The sequence below is a fragment of the Myotis myotis genome, unplaced genomic scaffold (assembly GCF_014108235.1).
Source record: "Myotis myotis isolate mMyoMyo1 unplaced genomic scaffold, mMyoMyo1.p scaffold_m19_p_14, whole genome shotgun sequence".
Classification (NCBI taxonomy): Eukaryota; Metazoa; Chordata; class Mammalia; order Chiroptera; family Vespertilionidae; genus Myotis; species Myotis myotis.
This window is the reverse complement of record NW_023416318.1, coordinates 55,145,317-55,161,150: the sequence shown is the minus strand read 5'-3', so window position 1 is coordinate 55,161,150 and position 15,834 is coordinate 55,145,317. Positions and strand designations below refer to the sequence as shown.

General features: G+C 51.4%; 1 protein-coding gene across 10 annotated transcripts in view; it reads right to left on the bottom strand.

Moving 5' to 3' along the window:
• The window catches only part of MYT1L (myelin transcription factor 1 like), a 301,658-nt gene that overhangs the window by 86,549 nt on the left and 199,275 nt on the right, over positions 1 to 15,834 (bottom strand). For all 10 annotated transcript variants that reach the window (XM_036335449.1, XM_036335455.1, XM_036335454.1 and 7 more), the window contains 3 exons: positions 14,913 to 14,967; positions 14,712 to 14,745; positions 14,369 to 14,431 (listed from right to left, as the gene is read on the bottom strand). In XM_036335449.1, coding sequence (XP_036191342.1) covers positions 14,369 to 14,431; positions 14,712 to 14,745; positions 14,913 to 14,967 — 152 coding nt within the window. The remainder of the gene's footprint in view (positions 1 to 14,368; positions 14,432 to 14,711; positions 14,746 to 14,912; positions 14,968 to 15,834) is intronic.

Here is a 15,834-nt window from a genome sequence, read left to right as displayed (position 1 = left end):
TCTGAGTCCACAACCCCGGGAGACGATCCGGCCTTGAAACACCGGCTCCTCGCAGCCTGCTGCCCGGTGATGCTGAATTACCTCCTGGCCACCAGCACTGCAGAGCGAGCTGCACATCTCAGCCACGCCAGCCGCTCCTCTCACGGACGGGCTGGATGCGAGCGCCTTGTTCAGTGTCCACCCCGTGTCTGTCCTAGTGATGAGTCAGTAAGTGTAACAGGGAGTCTGTAGTTTTGCTCCTCCAGGGTCTGCCCATGACTCTGTGGGTCACAGAGCTTTCGTCACCTCTCCATGGCTTGTATCCTTCTTCTCAGCTCATCAAGACCTTGTCTGACACGTCTCCTTTGCATCAAAGCTGCCTGCACCGTGTGGTTCGCTGGCACAGGCACCAGGCCCACTCTTCACCCCGATCACCCAGGCACTGGGAAAGGCGGTCATTGCTGATTCTCTGCTCTTCAGTGATGTTATTCAATGCCCCTCCTCAGCTGGGCAGTGGGATCCTTCTTTAGTGGCACAAATCCAGCTCTGAGTTGGGAGTTCTGCTGCAGTCTTTCCTCACCCAGACACTTTGCTTCCCCCAGATGTCAAGATGGCCCGCGTGCTGCTCAGGCCTCCCGTGGGGGCTGCCACGTGCAGAGCGGAGCAGGAAGACTCCCGAGTGTCACCTGCATTTGGTAAATCACTGGGTTCAAATGCTCAGCTGCTTGGGAGGAGCTGGTCTCCAACTTCAGAGCCTCTGCCGCTCACAGGCTCTGATGCTCAAGGCTCCTCGGTGTCCATCAGTGTAAGCTGTCAATCAAACTGCACACACCTGTTCTGCCCTCTCCGATCCACTCCACTGACTGCCAGTGCCTGGTCCTCCTGTCCAAGTGACCGCCACACCCAAGCCCCCAGGACAGACTCCACTGTGTGTGTCAAATAGCCCGTGGCTCAGGAGCCTGCTCAGATCTGCATCCGTCCTGGGCTGAGACCAGTGGGTCGGAACATGTCCAAGCAAAGCCTCGGAAGACAATTTGGGAACATGTGTGGGGAGTGTGGGCCCTCCTAAACCCATGCTCTGTGACCATCACGTCTGCCGATGAGGGGCCAGTGACTGCAGGCGAACGCTGCCCATGAAGAAGGGGGGTGCCCCGTCCACCGCAGGGGCTGTGCGCGCCACACTCACCCTGCGTGTGGCTGCCTCTCCGTCTCTGCACCCTACACTTCCATATCCACTCATGACTGCACTGGCTGGATCTCAAGTTCTGCTTTCTCCCTAAAGTCATTCCTGCTCAGTCTAGAATTCAGGGTCCTCTACCTTTAAGAACTCTGTACCATTCTCCAAGGAAGATATAAAAATGGGCAATAAGCACACGAAAAACAATGTTTTTAAAGGTGCCCACAACCTTGACAACAGACAAAACCAAACAAAACCAAACCCTGCACCATTAGACACTGAGCATCAGTTTTGTCAAGACCTCCTATTGTTGACTTTTTCATGTGTGCACTTTATCTCAATGAACTGTTTCCTCCTTGGCCCTAGGAGCCCTGCCATAGAAGTAACGACTCGAAATCCCCACATGCCAACACCCCTTCTGGCTGATTTGTTTGTTGGTTGGTTAATCCTCACCCGAGGATATTTTTCCATTGATTTTTTTTTCTTTTTTTGAGGGAGAGTGGAAGAGAGAGGGAAAGAGAGAAATATCCATGAGAGAGAAAAACATTGATTAGTTGCCTCCTGCACGTGCCTGACCAGAGCCTAGGCCAGGGAGGAGCCTGCAACCGAGGTACCTGCCCTTGCCTGGAATTGAACCTGGGACTCTTTGGTCCACAGGCTGACACTCTACCCACTGAGCCACACCAGCCAGGCTGGCTGATATTTGACATTGTGGCACGGGCCGACCTGTCTTAGGGTTGGTTCTATCAGCATCTGGCTTTCAACAAAGTGTGTGCTGTCCCCTTTCTGACTAAAGGAGATTCACACCCTGCCATTTCCACATGAGGACGCTGAGCAGGTTACGGTGAAATGACCCCAGCAATCCACGTCTCGGCAGGAAGACTGGCACATTAAACTGCTGTGGGACAGAATCTATGTTGGCTACAAGTCTCGGGGGGTTTACGGGCCACCGAGGGGTCATGCCTCCAAGCCAGCTGCTGGGGGGCAGGGCTCAGACCATGTCCCCGAACATCAGGACCTGGGCAGAGAAGAGCCTTGGGAGTCACTCCTCCTTCTTCACCTGGAAAATGAAGACACCAACGCCAGAGGCTAAGGGACATCCACGAGGCCAGCACTGGGCTGCACTTTCCGCCCACAGCGAGCGCCTCTTGTGCCAGGTGACAATAGCAGTAGAAACACATGGGCCAGGAAAATCACTTCTATTGAGGACGACTTACTGGTCTGAAGCATCTGACTCGTATTATCTTAAAGGGACTCGTCCAGGGAGAGAACTGGTGGAAACACACACTGCGCTGGTCACACTGACAACTGCATCAGCTTCCACTTCAATCTCTGCATGTTTGCAAGCTGACAGCCCTCTCCCTCAGAGAGGTGCCAGGTCACCTTTCCGAGCACAGCACAGACTATCTGGTCTGTGCTTAGCCCAGACAGAGAATTCGGTGCTTGAGGCAGCAGCTGTGACTACATCACCAGCAAGAGATTGTTCCACTTTATAACTGCAGTACTAAGTACCTGCAGCAACACTTAATACTGTAGCAACCCCAGTATTGCAACAACACTTAATACTGCACAATTATATATTATTCTAGCGGCACCTAATACCGCAGTAACATCACCGCAGCAACACTTAATACTTCGGTAACAACCCTGCAGCACTTAATACTGCAGTAATTACTTATTACTCTAGCAACGCCTAATACTGTAGTAATAACACTGCAGCAACACTTACTACTGTGATAACACTGTAGCAATGCTTACTACTGTAGTCATGTTTAATGCTATATATAGTAATACTTAATATAGCAGGAACACCATAAAGCTCCTGAAGTTATACAAGTATTACTACTCTGAATTACAATAATTAAGAAGGAAGAACTGAGAAGCAAGCTATATAAGAATTTATGATTCTACCAGTTACATCTTTGCCCTGAGGGTAAATACATAAGAAAACACATAAAAACAAAGTGCCAAAAATTTCCTGCTCTTTCTCAAATACCTATGACACTCCCCTTTTTCAGATGCTCTACAGTGGTTCTCAACCTTCTGGCCCTTTAAATACGGTTCCTCATGTTGTGACCCAACCATAAAATTATTTTCGTTGCTACTTCATAACTGTAATGTTGCTACTGTTATGAATCGTCATGTAAATATCTGATATGCAGGATGGTCTTAGGCGACCCCTGTGAAAGGGTCATTCGACCGCCAAGGGGGTCGTGACCCACAGGTTGAGAACCGCTGCTAGCACAAGATACTTTGTCTATGGTTGGTAAGCAATTATTCAATTGTTAAATATTTAAAATGCTGGTAGTTGAAGGTTGGGATGTTTACACAATTAGCGTGGGGATGGAAGGGATGCATGAGCATTCCAACTCAAAGAAATACGACCATATATAAATATATGATTGGTGTACACCATTTTAATATGTTTTTTAAATTGATTTGAGAGAGAGAGAAAGGGAGAGGGAGAGAGAAACATGGTTGATAACATGGAGATGCTTGTAAAAGCCTAACTGATTTCCAACAGTAAGAGAAGGATTGTGTAAATTACAATATCACTACTGGATGGACGTTAGCTATGAAAATATTTAATGACATCGGAAAAGGCTCACGTATAATGTTAAGTAAAAATTTAAGCAAATACAAATTTACATCTATAATATGAGACAAGAAGCAGCAAAAGTGCATGAAGATCAAAGACAAACATCTAGCAGGGGTGACGCGCTTGCGGCAAACGCCACGATGCTCAAGGTGGGCACGGCGACATGCACAGCAGACACTAATCAGAAGCTGCCCTTTCCTCTTATTATTCCTTTTTATAATTTCCAGTCCTTATTTAAGAAAATGAGAATTTATCTACCCCTTTAATCCTAAGTCACCTTTGCACCCATACAGTATTTCTTTTAGCTTCTCTTGCTAATAAAACACCCTGGGAGAATTCCTTGAAAAAACATGTAAAGCAAATTTTTTATTTGTTCATTTTCTGAAGTGTTTAAAAAACTTAGGATCCTTCTCCCTTTCCGGGATGAGCGGCAGGCCAGCAGCCTGTGCCACGTGCCTTGAGTCTGGCCCATGAATGGCCCAGGGCCAGAGACAGGGACTAAACACAGTAATGCTGAGTCCTGGGTGGGAGGGGCTCTGTGAGAGTCCCAGCCCCAAATCCACTGCCTGCACCACCCTATGTTAGAAATCAATCAGGCTGATTTAAGAAGCTCTGTGACAGGAGCAGGCTCACCCCAGGGAAAGTTCAGTACATTAGCACTCAGTGTGTGTGGCCTTACTGTAATAATCTGATCAGCATCCAGACGGGCTGGAGAAGAGGGGCCTGGGCGAGGGGCAGGGGACTGGGAGTGGGGAAGCTGCGATGACTGACAACACAGTCTGGGGCCCTGGTGTGCAAGCAGTCCTGTGCCCCTCGCAGATACTGCTGATGAGGTTGCTGTCATCGTTGCAGAGATCGTGAGAGGGCAGCGAGGAGGAGCCGGAAGCTTCCGCAGTCCTAGTCCAGTGACTGGCCTATCACCGTGTCCCACGTATGGTCAGTCCGATAAAGCCAGACACCCCGACCCCATGTCTGCATCCCACACCCTCTGCCCCTTTGAAGGGTGGAGTCTCTCAGACCCGGTGCCAAGTAGCTGCTCCATCATTTACTCGCTGACCTGCCTGTGCCTGGAGCACAAACTACAGCTGGGACCTGGCTCCTGGACCAGCGCCTGGTGGTAGTCTCTGCCTCCCTGCCCTCAGCTCTCTTTTTCCTGCTGGGGTGGGAAGGTTGGACTGGGCAGCTCTCAGGATGGATAAATGGATGGCATTGCTCACGCCTCCCCCTCCCCCTCCCTGTCCTGTCTGAAGCTCTCAGGTTGGCTCTAGGGGCTCCAGGCAGTCCAATCAGAAGCACAACCAGCCATCGGATTGGCTGAGGGGCGAGCAGGTGATCTGAGCACATCACTGATCATCATGCGTTATTCATGGAGAGGATTTCTTCCGAGATGCTCTCTCCTCCCTAGAGTTTTGGGAAATGGGCCCCCTGCACACGGAGCTCGTCTCTGGCGGTGTCAGATGCACTATTAGGTGGTGTTCACAGACCACAGAGTGGCTACTATGGCACAGGGGGTGGGTCTTTTAAAAGCAGTTGAATGAGACAGGTGAGCTCAATGCTCCCCTTAACAGGAAAGGAAACTGTGTTTATCTTAATGACCCAGCCGAGGCCAGGCAGTCCACTTGGTGAGGGATGCAAACGTCCAGGCTTTCTTCAGTGGAGCTGTTCTGGCCCTTTGTTGCCTGTGCTCCTGGCCAAGGGGTCTTCTCAGGCTCAGGACATACACTAGGCAGGGCCTGGCGGGCGACTCTGAGCAGCCCAGAGCCTCTGGACCTCACCTGTGTGTGTGACCTGAGCCCATGAGGGCTCTGGGGGTCCCAATGTGGTCCCCAGCCCTGACCCCAAAACACCAGGCTGCCCCTCCTTTCCCCAGAGAGAGAGCACTGCAGTGCTCCTCATCATGTCCTTGTCGGCCTCATAATCTTGTGTGAACAGAGTGAAACGGAAGGTGACACTGTCCCCAGTGAGATGTCGCCCTCCATGGCCGCTGAAGGCCTCGGGGCCGAAGCGGGTGTGCAGCCCTGGGTCCTGGCTGGGGCTGCAGGCTGAGGTGGAGCACGGGTTTAGCTCTGGGTCTGCCAAGTCTGGATTCACGGGATGTAGAGGTTCCTGGGCCACAGTCAGATCGTAACGAGGGGACAGGGACTGGAGCAGATCTGTGAGGTAGTGTCTGCCACCAACCATCTCTGGGGCGAGGTTTCGGGTGTCACTGCACGCTCCTGTGTTGGTTCCGGGTTTGTGCATGCTGTGGGCTTTGTTTTCTAGAATGAGTGCCCCTTCTTCCTGTCACCTGAGGACCCCATGTAACCAGGTACCTGCCCTTTGCTCACAGGCCTGTTCCTTTGGGCAGTGGTTCTCCCACTGGGGGACCATTAGAGTCCCCTGTACGGGGTAGAAACAGGCTGCCGGGCTCCGCCCACACCTTCTCATTCAGCAGGTCTTGGCTGGGCCCAGAATTCGCCTTTCTGGAAAGTTCTAGGTGACACTGGAGAACCCCTGCCTTCGGGGAAGCTGACCAGCCTCCAGCTCCAGGCTTGGGCCTGAGCCCAGGGTGACGGTAACTGCGGGTCAGGTGGTTGGACTGGCAGGAATGCAGCTCCAAGGACAGCGACAGCAGCTTCTCAAAGGGCCTCGCTCTTCCGAGAGCGTCTAGAAGGCTCCCTCCGGCTCCTCTGGATGTTGGGGGGCAGCTGTCAGGCCAGGCCAGTCTTTGCCAGGAAGAGGTGAGCACACGGAGCCAGGGACTGCAAGATGGGGGCCTGTGGCCGAGCAGAGCCTGGTGCGGGTGCCCGCTCACGAGAGACCACGCTGCATCGCTTCATCCCGTCTGAGGAGGTTTCACTCATCGCAACTGGAAACACCTAATTTACGTGGAAACTTCCTCAGATGAAAACATGGAGAGGGCGTTTCCTTTCCAACTCCACTGGCAGCAGGAAGAGGAGCTGGAGCTGGGCTCCCTCCTGTGCGGAGCCTGACACTGGCAGCACCATGTCCTCGCCAGGACAGGCCCAGGACCCTGCGACCACTCCTCTTCTCCGCCTGAGTGTGTGGGATAAGGGCCAGGTGCACGTCCCGCGACGCGGAGCGAGGGACTGGCCTGCAGGGCTGGTCACCACGCAGGTCCTGACTAGCTGCCGGGGTGCAGGCCTGAACAGACTCCGGGTGGTGTGACAGGCTCACGCTTCCAGTCCCGTCCACGCTCCCCACGATCCTCAGAGGACGGAGCCCGCAGTCCCGCCCGGCAGCCACTGACTCTGGGCCAGCCTTCCTGCCCATGGGAGCAAGAACCAGACCAGCAGAGACCCACACTCGAGGGAGGGCGGTTCGGTCAGGGCCAGCGGCTGCAGGTGCCTGGCAGCTGCTGTGCAGTCACCCGTGGGGCCTTCTCCTCCGACCCCTCATGGCCGCCTCAGGACCCCTCTCCCCACACATCAGACCTGAGCAGTGGCGGCCGTGTTCCTGCCACAATCCCAGTGCAGACGGCACACGTCACAAATGAACTGTGTGTTTTATGGGTGGGTCAAACCCCAGACGACAGCTGTATGTACATCAACTAGTGCTGTGCATTCTCTGGGCGTTGAAAAGGCATTTTTATACATCAGGTATCTGAAATACCCATGTTCCTTGTCTTTCAATGTGGCCTTATTTGAAAAATATATTTAATTTTATCAAATGTTAAGAATATTTCCTGAAATACATTATATGTTTTGTTTTGCAGTTTTAAATGCCTTGACTCGGTCACACTCTATTCTAAAGTACACAGACAACCTGGCTGGCATGGCTTAGTGGTTGAGCGTCAGCCTATGAACCAGGAGATTACACTTGAAAGTTTAACACAATTTTCAATTCCTGATCAGGGCGCATGCCCGGGGTTATGGGCTCAATCCCCACTAGGGGGCGTGCAGGAGGCAGCCAATCAATGATTCTCTCTCATCATTGATGTTTCTGTATCTCTCTTCCTCTCCCTTCCTCTCTGAAGTCAATAAAAACATATTTTGAAAAAATAAAAAAAATAAAAGTAAAGTGTCCAGAGACATGTCCATGTGCAGACATACTGTAGACCAGCAGCAAGCAATTGTTTTCTTAGGGAAATGGCCAGGAATCTCTTTTTTAAATAGAGGATTTATTGTGACAATAAAGGTTACCTGCCACCACAATCCAAAAAGCCTGGGCCTGTGTGTGGCGTGTCTGCACACATGATGAAGAACAAGGCATCAGAATAATGACACGTCTGGGAACCCCACTTGCTTTAATTCCCCACTTCCTGCAAATAAATAAGCCCCTAGATCTCGAAATTGGTGCTCTATGTGCAACTGTGCCAACTATCAAATTAATGTTAAAATATGTGCACCCTCCCCTCTGATTTATAACACCAGTGACAAACAGCAAAAGGACAGGCATGTCGTAAAGTGTATGGATGGGGTGATGGCATGCACAATGACTCTCATAAAGAATGAAGGGTATTCTTTTGGATTCACGAAGTGCAGCACAGATCGACTGGCTGGTGGCTGCGTGCACAGAATTTTCCATAAACATCCCACAGCGCGCCCTGTTGTATGGCAGCCATACATTAATTAGAGCGTCGGCAGACACTGTGCTGTGTTTCGTGCACACAAGTGAATCTTCATTTTTCACATGCAGGGCCTTACTAATTAAAATCAGCTCTGCAATTAAATGTGGAAAATTGTGTTAAACTTTCAAGCGTGATTAGAAAAAATGCAATTATTTTCAGGACATTTTATTTCAATGCAAATGAAATTTCTACCAATGTGAGCCTGGCAAGTGGGAAACACAGGCTTCTGATTTCTGCCTGTCTTCCTCTCTTTCTCTCCCCCCTTTCGGGTTACAGACGCCCCTCTCAGTTGCATGTTGCAATGCTCCCCTCCCCCCGCCAGGGCCTGGCTCTGTTCCAAGACTCTCAGTGAGAGCTCTCTGTCAAGCATGAATAATACAGCCCCGGCCGCTGGCAGAATCCCAATGAGGCGTGCCCACATCAGGAAGCAGGCCCTCCGCCTCCGCTCCAGAGCAAGTCCTGTGAAGACAGGCAATTATTCACCCGCGGCGGCCGCCACGGCAATCACGCTGGTGGGTGCGAAGGTATAAGAAATGGAAAAATCTGAATAACGAATATGCACAATAAGCCAGAGAATCCAATACTTTTCTAATCAAAATGGAAGCTACCATTTGGAGCTTTTTATTTTAAAGTTTCATGATCAATTGATTTGGCTCTGAATTTCTTTAACTGGGAGGATTTAAAATAATAGCAATGCCCATCACCCAGTTTCCGGGGACTTATCCAGTGTGCCAGACTCTAAAGCTAAATTTTGGGTCAAATATTTCATCAGGACTCTGTTCTCAACACAGAAACAAGTTAAAAAATCACAATGAAGAGTAAATGTAAGTGAAATCTACTGAATTTCAGAAATAAATCCAGAGGGTCCCAAACAGACGTGAAGAATGAGGCCATGTTGGGGCCTCTCGATCTGTCCTTCTCTGATTAGAGGCTTGTACAAAACTCACTGTTCAGAAAGAGGGAAATCCGTTAACTTCACATATTCCAGGATGTGAGTAATTATACAAGGAAGGCTGAAGTGCAAATGCCTCCACATACAGTAACCTATCATAGATACTAATACATTTTGATTATTCCAATTTCTAATTTTATTAGGAAAATTAAAAACCTAAGAACAATAAGCTTCTCTGGCTGGTGTGGCTCAGTTATTAAGGGTCGTCCTGTGCACTGAAAGGCTGCTGGTTTGATGCCTGGTCAGGGCACATGCCCAGGTTGTGGGTTTGATCCCTGGTAGGGTGTGTGCAGGAGGCACTGGTCAATGTTTCTCTCTCTCCCCTCCCCTTCTTCTCTCTCAAAATCAATAAAAATAAAATATAAATAAATAAAAGAAAGAAGAAAAGACTGTCCAATAAAAAAGAGCAGTAAGCTGTTACTTTGGTGACAAGTTTCATTTCCACAGAGAGTCCACTTTCTCAGCGTCAGTTTGCACTTGGTTTCCAACACAGACAGTGCCCGCCTTCAACCCAGGAGGAGAACTCGACACTGTGACTCAGGTCCTAGAACTTCCATCTCAGCCCAGTGTTCACGAGCAGCCTGGGCAGAACACTGACCGTCCCCATGGGAGCCAGCGTCGCAGTACCAGCTCCTGTAGACTCTGGATTAGAGCGAGGTGTCTACCGGGTGCTGGGACTGAGCTAAAACAACGGCAGACAAAGCGGACGTGCGGCTTCTCTTCGCCCGCCTCCCTCCTTCCACAGAGTCAGGCTTAGGTTTGGGGCCGTCACCGAAAACGCCCTCCTGGTGACGGCCGTTGGTACAGGCTCTGGCGTCGGAGCTCCGCAGCCGCAGCTTCGCGCGGATCCACGTTCACACTGTGCCTGGAGCCTCCTGCCAACACTGCTGTCGGGGAGAGCAGGCCAGCAACTTCCCAGATTCCCAGTAGGTGCTTCCAAGCCTTCCCTCACCTCCTGCCTCACCCACCCAGACAACGGCTGTGGGCGCGTGGGAACCGGCTTTTCAGCCACGAGGGTCCTAAGTGCTCGCTCACTGGGGACAGGGCACCCAGGGAGCAGAGCGAAGGGGTCCGGGAAGCTTGGTTCCCAAACGTGAGCCTCTAACAACTAAACTCACTGAAAGGACCGGGAGCTCCTTCGTTTCTGCAGAGGAAGCTCTGTGAGGGGACCGCACCTCGGAGGCACATCATGGCTGCGGCGCCCCCGGCAGGCCAGGTGCAGGAAAAGCCACAGGACCTCAGCAGGGGTGTCAGCACCGCACAGCTGGTGGCTGATGCGGCTGGAGAAGAGGGGGTCAGAGAGGCCTGGCTCCTAGGAGGAGAGTGACTTCCAGCCAAGTGCAAACTGCCGGTTTTCTGGGTTTCTGTCGTGCACATGCGCGGACGATAGAAGGCGCAGTGAGAAACAAGGCAGCCGCCTGTGAGAGACACAGCGATGTTCCCGAAGATAAGTGTCGGGCATGTGGGTTCGCTGTATGGAAAGCCTGAGCCTGACTTCCTACTTCAGGGCAAAGAAGTGCTGGCCGGGCTCGGGTCCCTGCCGGCCAGGGGCTGGGATCCAAGCACTCCCCTCCCGGCCAGAGGAAGTCTCTGAGGAGCCGCGTGCGCTCGCCTCTGTGTGGGAACCCCCTCCTTTCTCATTTCTGCCTCGACTGCCAGGGGATCAACTACATGCTGTGCTACATGAAAACCCCTGATACAGTCTGGGTTTCCAATTTCCCTCATGTTTTTCCTACTTTCTTTCTTTAACTTTTTAAAAAATATATTTTTACTGATTTCAGAGAGGGAAAGAGAGAAAAAAACATCAATAATGAGAGAATCATTGATCCCCACACTGGGGATCGAGCCTACAACCCAGCATGTGCCCTGACTGACTGGGAACCAACCGGCAACCTCCTGGTTCATGGGTCGATGCTCAACCACTGAGCCACATGGGCTGGGCTCCCTCTCACTTTTAACTGCACAGTTGTATGTGTGTTTATCAGCTACCTCAAACTAGCCATGAGCTATTAACACAAATATTCATGATAGATTACCTCTTGTGCAAGGACACAATTTTTTAAGTAAGGCAAGACCATCAAAAAATAAGTATTAGGACCTTAACTCCTCCCCCCCCCCCCCGCCTTTTTAACCAGGATCTTACACTCTGAAGTCCTTTTTTCAAGTTATGCTCCCTTTCACAGGGATGTCTGGAGGAGGAGGCTCCGCTGCCCTCCATGCCAATTTCTTACAAACCCACAGCCCCACCTGCCTCAACTGAAAACGAGCGAGTGAGCCATGAATGCCAGCAGCTGCCACGGCAGCCACAGCGCAGTGACGCGGAGTGACCAGCTGTCAAGGACTACACCGTGTGTCCTACAAGCAAGAGTGTGCACAGAGACTGCAATCAATGTTTGGTTCCCTTAGAAATTTCCTTACGATAAAAAGAAAGGTCGGGGGTTCAAAATATGATGCTGGAATGAGAACTGATACTGGGTGGTGAGCACACCATGCAATATACAGATGATGAATTATAGAATTGTACACCTGAAACTTATATAATCCTACTAACCAATACTGACCCAATATATTCAATAAAGTCAAAAAGAGAACCGACAGACATCATTTTATCACTTGGTATCAAATTTCCTAAAAATTGTTTTGATTTTTGATATTGTTAATTCCACATACCTGCCTCCAATTATTTTTTGCATGTTCAAGTAAATAAAAACTTCAACATACTAAAATAACACCTTTTCCTGGTCTATGAACTAATGTGATAACTGAATAAAATAAAATTGTAGCCCTAACGGAAAGACATTCATTCAAAAACTTATCCTGGAAAGACCGGAGTGTGGGTGCTCTTGTGAGAACCCAGGAGGCTGCCTCTGGGCCATCTGGAGCGGCCGCTGCCCCCACGCAGCAGAGACAGGACAGCAGAGGTCAAGGCCACACCTGTGGGGCAGGTGTTCACGTGCCCGTGCCTGTGGAAGGACCTGCCACAGAAGGAAGGCTTTTACAGCCAGAGCTCCCACAATGGGAATGGGCAACGGTCCAAGGACACTGATGCGTAGGTGCATCTTACCTAAGAAGGGGCACCTTTCCAGGTTAAGAAACCAAATGTCATCCCTCAGCTACACATTCTGGTAATACGTAGACATCAAAAAATAAGGAGAAAGCCTCACTGGACACCTCAAGGAGGTTCCACAGCGGGAAACGCATCCGGTGACTAAGTTGTGAGAGGTGATGAGTCTCACACAAGGTCTGTACACCCCTCGGGTTACCGCTGGGGAAGGTGCCCATGACGTTAAATAAGTGGTGGTGGTGGGTGGAGGCACAGCACCCGTGTCTGTGCTGGGAGCAGCTCTCCACTCTCCCCTACCCTACATCCCTAATAAACTATTCCCATTAAAAAAGTAGGAATTCTAACAATGACAAACAAAACGGCTCATGGTAAAAATTATAGCATTAAGAAAAGTCAGGTAAAAACTTGTTGAAACATCTCCGATCTGGATGTTTCTGTGAGCCTCCCTACGATTCCATCTGCCTCGCTCCTGCATGGCCGGTGCTCTGCGCCACGTCAGCATCCGTCGCGAGCCAGAGCCACCCTCGGATCATGCCAGCCCAGCCCAGGCCTCCTGCAGGGAGGAGTCTCAGAGGCAGGAGGGCTGCCTGGGACACATGGCAGCTGACGGGGCACCTCGGTAGGGACGTGAGTGTCTGAAACAATTCTTAGGAAACGTCATAATTTTTCCTGTAAAACTGTGATTATGAAATATCTAGCTGACACTTAATTAAAACTTTTTGTTATTTAATCATTTTTTAATAGTATGATAAAGTTTAACCAGTGACTAATCAAGAGATGACGAGGGGAAAATGAGATTTCACTCATGGCTTGCTAACCTGTTTCCCAGTGAAAATACCAGGTGGTTTTTCTAAGACTTTTAGATTAGATTTATATAAACACTCCTGCATACATTGCACAAATTCTTTAACTATTTAAATCACGTAGTTCAATCATTTACTCTTTCGTACAGTAATAACACTAATATAATAAATCAACTTTAATATTTTAAATCACAAAATTTCCTTAAAAAGAGACCTTGCTATTCCTTTAGTGCATACATAACGGAAGTCTGACAATCCTCCACCATGGATGCTCATTAAAAACTCCGGCCTCCTTAAATGCTATATGGGAATCCGGGGAGTCACTTTCCCCGATTTTACAAGAGGACATTCAAAATAATTGCTTGATTTCACCCATAAGTTCGTGTTCAGCTGGACGGACGTGAGTGTGGAAGTGAGGAGGTCGCCCGGCTGCCGAGGACACACCTGCTTCGGCATCTGGGCTGCGGCCGTGCCCTGGTCTCCGATGGTCTGTCAGGTGGGGTGACAGCTCAGAGTGTGTGACAGCCTGTGCACACTTCACTCATCACAACGGAAACCCCACAGGAAGGGGGAGGGGGCTGCTCAGTGTCCAAGAGGAAACCGCCCTCCCCCAACCACCCACGCCTCAGGTGCGGACAGGCTCTGCTGTGATGCATCCGTAGCAACCATGACTTAGCCACCTTGAGATGCTCCCACACCCTCCTCTGACACGCCTGAGTCCCGGGATTTATGAGGACAACATGACCCTTTAAAGCCCAGACTCTCCTGGGGCAACCAGCCCTGTTTCCCTCCCGGCACCGCCCCTCAGCTGCCAGCACTGGGGGGCTCTCATCCTGGGACAAACTGTTCCGTTAGGGAAGCCACGCTCTGCAGGGAGACCTGAAGGCCACACTCTGATTTAGCGTCTGTGATTTATGTCCTGCAGCTCCGGCAGGAGAAACGGGGGAGGAGAAGCCTCTCAATGTCAGCGCCGTCCCCATGTGCATGGCAAAGGGCCTTCAGACTGGCCTTAATTTATGTCGTCGTACGTATGACCATAAATTTGCCCCTGAAATAGGAAGAATGGCTCACGTGCTGAGAACCTGTACGAGACCAACGACCAGGCTCATGTCCGAGGGAAAGCACAGCACTCATTGCTCTCCAAGAACAGCTGCCCACCACTGTCAGCAGTGGTCGGCCCCTAAGTCACCTGAGACGTACCACGTGAAAGAACGCAGGCATTACCTTCTGTGTCTTGCATATTTGCCACTAACATGGCCGCTGCCATCACAGCCGGGCGTGGGACAGCTGCAACGGGAAAGAATGAATTACACGGTGCCACATGCCGCAGGCGGTTAGACCGGGAGCGTCAGTGACAGGACAGAGAAGGAGGGCCACACAGATGGACAGGGAAGTGCAAACCTGGAGGGGCGGTTAGGGGTGCTTTTCATTAGTGAGTCTCAGGGGAGGCAACTGCATCAGGGCAGCGGCCGTGAGGAGACCCATGCACTTGGACGTACAGTCTGGCATGAGACGCCTGGACTTCCCACACTGCCAATGGGGACACATGTACCCACAGAGCACTGACCTGAACAGCTCCTGGATGGCTGGCTCCACGGGAACTGCAGAGAGAGGGAAACAGATAACAAGGCGTCATCGACCACAGCACCCTCTTCCACACAACATTCCCGAGGGGGGCAGGCAGCGGTCAGAGCGCATCAGGCAACAGCTTCTGCAGCATGAAGGTGACCCCGAGGGGCCTCCAGGGAGTCGGGGGGCGTGGACGTACCTCGAACCCCTTTGGACCGCGTGCGATGACGCTTCTCCTCGGCGTCCACCTCCATCTGGGGATAGAGTAGCAGGTGGTCAGTGTCCTTCTCCCACATGCCGAAGCCAGCAGGGTGCCGCGCGCCCTGGCATTGTAGGGACAGTGTTTGAGCCTGTGCCCCTCTGTGCAGGCAGCCTCTCCAGGGGGAAAGCATCAGGCAATCCAAAGGCGTTGGAAGTAACGGGCCAGACCTTGATCTCGCAGGGATGCTTAATCGGGAGGCCCTGCCTCTGTGAGGAGCCTCGAGTGCAGCCTGCATCCTCGCTTGTAAACGACTGAGTAGGACCATCTGGGTTGGTTCTGAGTTGAACTTTGTACCAAGAATGTTCACTGGAGGTGTAGTCTGTCCAGGAATGGGTGTCACAGGACAACGATGTGCCTGGGCGACTCACTGTACCCTAGCTCCTGGGTGCTGCTGCTACCCACTCTGATCTAAACCATCAGGAGGCTCCTCAGGGACACAGGTCTTTGCTCGTGGTGACCCATACGTCTCACTGTGGGGATGGTGACGTGTTCTCAGGCACTGCCTTGCAGGACCCGCCCAGCAGCTCTGTAAGGAAGGGACTGCATCGCCTCTCCTGGAGATCTGACTCGCCCACAAGCATCCGATGGGAGTTCATGCAGGGCCTGTCACCACATGCCGTCTCTAAGCCAAGGAGCACACTGAGGGATGGATCAGGGCTAGGGTTTGCGCACCCAGTATTTCCGCAGCGTGTGAATAACTATACACGCAAACTGCCCATGGGGGGGACTCCAGTGCACCGGGCGGGCCGCCAGGAGAGCAGCAAAGAGGAGACGCAGGTCCTCTGACCACAGGAGCAGAGCTGCTCAGCCCCACCTGGGACCTTCCTGCCCTGCCCAGGGGCCAGAGCTGCCACAAGAC